This window comes from Microcebus murinus, chromosome 18 (genome assembly GCF_040939455.1).
Source record: "Microcebus murinus isolate Inina chromosome 18, M.murinus_Inina_mat1.0, whole genome shotgun sequence".
Lineage (NCBI taxonomy): Eukaryota > Metazoa > Chordata > Mammalia > Primates > Cheirogaleidae > Microcebus > Microcebus murinus.
This window is the reverse complement of record NC_134121.1, coordinates 42,734,110-42,739,424: the sequence shown is the minus strand read 5'-3', so window position 1 is coordinate 42,739,424 and position 5,315 is coordinate 42,734,110. Positions and strand designations below refer to the sequence as shown.

Genomic DNA, 5,315 nt, shown 5'->3' with positions numbered 1-5,315 from the left:
CCTTAATACAGTATGATTCTGACAGAATTTATGTTATTTGCTATTTCAATTAATTAAAACTGTTTAAAACATTAAGTTGAAATATCTTAACTATAAATTTGTAGCTAAAACTTTTTTCCCCAAAACTCTGCAAACATTCTGTGCAATCTGAATTACTGCTGAGAAAAATTAATTTTAACAGTTGCTTAATGTTCTTCAAAAGGTGAAAAGCATACTAAAACATGCTCATTTGAACTCCACCCATTTTCAATTTCAACATAGCAAAACTTCTGTTTGTTCTTTGGGCAAATTCAAAACTGTACACACTGGGATTGGTTATAACTGAAGATAATTTATGCAACCATAAGCCAAAGATGCTAAGTTGGCAAAAAGAAAACCATCCAAGTAAGCAAACCCTAACACACGTGGGAAACACCCTCTTGACACAGTTGGCAATGTATATAAAGGCTTGTCACTGTCCTTGGTAGCAACACTCCCTGGGCTAAACAGCTTCACCATGTCTATTCGATACAGCTCAACCAAGCAATACTCTTCCTCCCGCAGCGGAGGAGGAGGGGTAGGAGGATCATGCCACAGAATTTCGGGCAGCAAAGGCTCCGTTTGTGGAGGATTTAGCTCAGGGGGGTTCAGTGGTGGCTCTTTTAGCCGTGGGAGCTCTAGTGGGGGGTGCTTTGTGGGCTCGAGTAGCTATGGAGGAGTAGGAGGAGGTTTTAGTGGAGGTGGCTTTGGTGGAGGCTATGGAAGCGGCAGCTGTGGCGGGGGCTATGGAGGAGGCAGCTTTGGTGGAGGCAGCTTTGGAGGCGGCAGCTTTGGAGGTAGCTTTGGTGGCGGTAGCTTTGGAGGAGGTTATGGTGGTGGATTTGGCGGAGATGGTGGCCTTCTCTCTGGAAATGAAAAAGTAACCATGCAGAATCTGAATGACCGCCTGGCCTCCTACTTGGACAAAGTTCGGCTTCTGGAAGAATCAAACTATGAGCTGGAAAGCAAAATCAAGGAGTGGTATGAAAAGAATGGTAACTCAGGCCAGCGAGAGACTCGTGACTACAGCAAATACTACCAAACCATTGATGACCTTAAAAATCAGGTAAGAGGCATTTTTAAACTCAGCTTTAAATCTATTTTTTATCCATGCAATCCATATAGATGAATCTTATGCACAATGTAGCTATTTGTTGTGTTTACCTCTGTTACTTTCTTGCTTCCAGAAATAATCTAGACTCATCCAAGGTAAATATTTGTGAAGGTATGGTCATGGCAATCTTCACCCAGCATGTGTGTTGCTTATTTTATAGGATGAAAGATTACTGATAACTTTTCAGGTTTTAATGAGCATATAATGAGTCCACAGTTAAAATATGCTAGATCATTTACAAACATAGGAACTGAAAAAATTATAAATGAATCAGAGCAAAATATTTTTTGGACTGGTAACAAATAAGCTATTCAGTGCCAACATTGCAAGAAATTTGAATTCTCTAATATGAAAAATGGGATGCTTGCCTCTAGGGAATTTGTGAATTGCACCTACTGTGTACCAGCTCAGGGTATATTTACTTATACATACATTTAACAAGTTAAATAAATACAAGTGTGAGTCAGTCAAAGGCTAGCTGAAATAAATGGAAATCACACAGTATAAAAGAGGGGAATACACACTTTTAGAAATATGTCTATATAATTCCAGTTAGTTTACAGAAAGGGATGACACAGAAATAGGAAAGTAGAGAAACTTCAAGAGAACAAAGGATTCAAATTTAAGCATATGGGTAAGCTGCAATATTTCATATTTAAAATACAAAATTCCCCCAAGATTTTATAAGAAAACAACATAAAATGCAGTTTATCTATGCCACTATAAAAGCCATATCTGCATTTGACCTCTTTTAAAATAACTGTGCCTCTCCCTCCAGATCCTCAACCTAACAACTGACAATGCCAATGTCCTGCTTCAGATCGACAATGCCAGGCTGGCAGCTGATGACTTCAGGCTGAAGTAAGCTAAGAGAATGTGGTATAATACCATCACAAAAAAATACATCAATTGTTTTTAAGAATGACTTTGGATGCCCACAATAGCATTTACATTTTCCTGAATTTATCCAAAGTAAAATAGTATTAGAATTGTCTGAGAAATTGTCAATTTAAGTATTACCTTTATGACAATATTAAAGGAAGAAAATGCAGTTTAAACTAATTGCTAAGCTTCTTTGCATTAAACCACTAATATTCCTAAGTGAAAGAGCATATAATAAAAGTTGCCATGATATGCAATCAGCTCTATATTTGCTTTTTAAACAGTCTCTACCCAGGTTCACCTCCCCTGTATAAGCTATATCATATTTATATCATGCTTTTTTCAGGTATGAGAATGAGGTAGCCCTGCGCCAGAGTGTGGAGGCCGACATCAATGGCCTGCGCAGGGTGCTGGATGAGCTGACCCTGACCAAGGCTGACCTGGAGATGCAGATCGAGAGCCTGACTGAAGAGCTGGCCTACCTGAAGAAGAACCACGAGGAGGTGACACAGAAGTTATACCTTCCCCAGCCAAAAAAGAGTTCATTGGGGTCATGGTGTAGTTATTAAATCTTTCTGTCCCTTAAACAGGAAATGAAAGACCTTCAAAATGTCTCCACTGGTGATGTGAATGTTGAGATGAATGCTGCCCCAGGTGTTGATCTGACTGAACTTCTGAATAACATGAGAAGCCAATATGAACAACTTGCTGAACAAAACCGAAAAGATGCTGAAGCCTGGTTCAATGAAAAGGTAAATTCATCTTCCTTCATAATGAAGCTCATGGACGTTTTGTTATCAATTCAGAATTCTCATCTTTTCCCCCTATTTTTAATATCCTAGAGCAAGGAACTGACTACAGAAATTGATAATAACATTGAACAAATGTCCAGCTATAAATCTGAGATCACTGAATTGAGACGTAATGTTCAAGCTCTGGAGATAGAACTACAATCCCAACTGGCCCTGGTATGTTAACTCTCATGAAGTGACTTCAACTTTATCATACCAAGTTTCATGCTCATGTAAGAATATGCAAGGCAAGAGAAAAATGCAGAGCTGGGAATAAGAAAGAAAAAAAATCTGAAAATACATGTTATTGGAGGAAAAGTACTATTAGTATTGATCTGAAACTGCTGAAACTAAAATGCTGCCATTAAACATAAAACACATTCTATTCATTCTCTTTATTCTTGTATATGATGTCTTATTAAATAAATAGGCTTCACTATACTCAATTGAACACTGAGGTCGCTAAGCCACAATAACATCCTCTTTTCAGAAACAATCCCTGGAAGGCTCCCTGGCAGAAACAGAAGGTCGCTACTGTGTGCAGCTCTCACAGATTCAGGCTCAGATCGCTGCTCTGGAAGAACAGCTGCAACAGATTCGAGCTGAAACTGAGTGCCAGAATACTGAATATCAACAACTCCTGGATATTAAGACCCGACTGGAGAATGAAATTCAAACCTACCGCAGCCTGCTAGAAGGAGAGGGAAGGTAAATCTGAAATTCAGAAATCATGCCAATTACTTTTATCTCAATATTCCAGATAGCAAGGCTTCTCCAAACCCCAAGAAAATACCAGAGAATGGGAGGAAGGGGAGAGAAGAAACGGGCCAGAGTACAGAAAAAGGAATATGCAACCGCAGTCGCGCTTTCTCATGAATTTGGCCCAAGAATGATTTTTAGGGTTCTGTGTATAAAAAATTGCTTTTAAAGGATGGGTTTTAAAATGCATACTTCGCAGTGCTATATTTCCTCAAAATACGTCTATGTTTATTTTCTAAAGTAACAATAATCTGGAAAGCAAGCCCCTATTTTCCAGTGTTAGAGATAACAGTCTATCACCCTCACCCCGTTTAGTTCCGGCGGCGGACGCGGCGGCTACGGCGGAAGTTCCGGCGGCAGTTCCGGCGGCGGCTACGGCGGCAGTTCCGGCGGCGGCTACGGGGGCAGTTCCGGCGGCGGTCACGGCGGCGGCCACGGCGGCGGCCACGGCGGCGGAAGCTCCAGCGGTGGAGGCCACAGCGGCAGTTCCGGCGGCGGCTACGGCGGCGGCAGCAGTTCTGGCGGCGGCTACGGCGGCGGCAGCTCCGGCGGAGGCCACAAGTCTTCCTCTTCCGGTTCCGCTGGAGAGTCCTCCTCTAAGGGACCAAGGTCAGCAGAAACTAGCTGGGGTAATCGCACTTAGTTTTAAGTTTCTGTGACGGTGGTGTTTCTTTTAAAGCTCGAGAGCTGTTTAAAAAATTAAAATCGTAGAGACGGTTCCGTTTGCATTTGTTAGCAAACTGTACTCGACACCAATCTTGAACGAAAAATACGTGGTCTAAATGCAGTTAGTTAAACTTGCTTGGATTTATTTTTAACAATGTAAAAAAGTTGAATTTTCTTATTTTTTAGAATATTTTCTTGTTAATTAGTAAGGACTCCTACAAATTGCTTAGTCTAAATTATATATTTTCCATTATTCACACAGATACTAACAAAACCAGAGTAATCAAGACAATTATTGAAGAGGTGGCACCTGATGGTAGAGTCCTTTCATCTATGGTTGAATCAGAAACAGAGAAACACTACTATTAAGCTGCATAAAGAGGAGAGAGTCTCCCTTGACACAGGCCATTATATACAGATTCATGGAAAACTAAGTCTGCAAGAAGATACATCAGTCTTAATGGTCTATGTGAACATGTTCTCTCCTTGAAAATAAGGTGTCTAAAATGTGTTTTGTGGTTTCTGTATTTCTTTTTTTCACTTTACCAGAAAGTATTCTTTAATGGAAAAAAAAGAAACTTTCTTTCCTCATTTACTGAATTTCAATAAACTTTCTTACTGATGCAAACTATTCAAATTTGTCAGAATTTATCTATACTTAAGTTAGATAATTTTTTAAAATAAAGATTAGCAAACTATAGTATTTGAAGGTTGACTCGTTCAAAAGCTCTGAAGACAGAATTAGCGACATGATTTTTCTGAGTAAGTATTTTAATCCTGTGGATATGTTCAGACCATTGCCAGTCGCCACCATTCTTATTCTTTCTTTGAGATACACAATACATGGAAAGCTCCCAGCTCTCCAGCTTTAAATTATTTCAATCCTGGAAATTTTGAAATAGCTCAAATAATAGCCCAGAAATACCCCAAAAATAAAATTAATTGAAATTTTCGCATTTTCTGATTCCTTGAATTCTCACATTTGCCTGCTGTTATTTTATTCTGATTACTATATTACTTCTTCCCTATTACTATATAGCTTAAGAAATATCTTCTAACATTTACCAGCCCAGTAAAATCATAAC

The 5,315-nt window shown here is 39.4% G+C and overlaps 1 protein-coding gene across 2 annotated transcripts; it reads left to right on the top strand.

The window, feature by feature from the left end:
- The first annotated feature begins 496 nt into the window (after window positions 1–496).
- On the top strand, window positions 497–4,861 carry KRT10 (keratin 10). Of its 2 annotated transcripts, none has more exons than XM_075994557.1 (8): window positions 497–1,084; window positions 1,911–1,993; window positions 2,361–2,517; window positions 2,605–2,766; window positions 2,857–2,982; window positions 3,296–3,513; window positions 3,880–4,173; window positions 4,493–4,861. In XM_075994557.1, the coding sequence occupies exons 1-8, from the start codon at window positions 497–499 to the stop codon at window positions 4,497–4,499; spliced, it is 1,635 nt and encodes a 544-aa protein (XP_075850672.1). In that variant the 3' UTR covers window positions 4,500–4,861. The 2 variants fall into 2 exon arrangements, with proteins under 2 accessions (XP_075850672.1, XP_012621270.2); XM_012765816.3 differs by having other exon boundaries at window positions 3,880–4,193.
- Window positions 4,862–5,315: the final 454 nt, after the last annotated feature.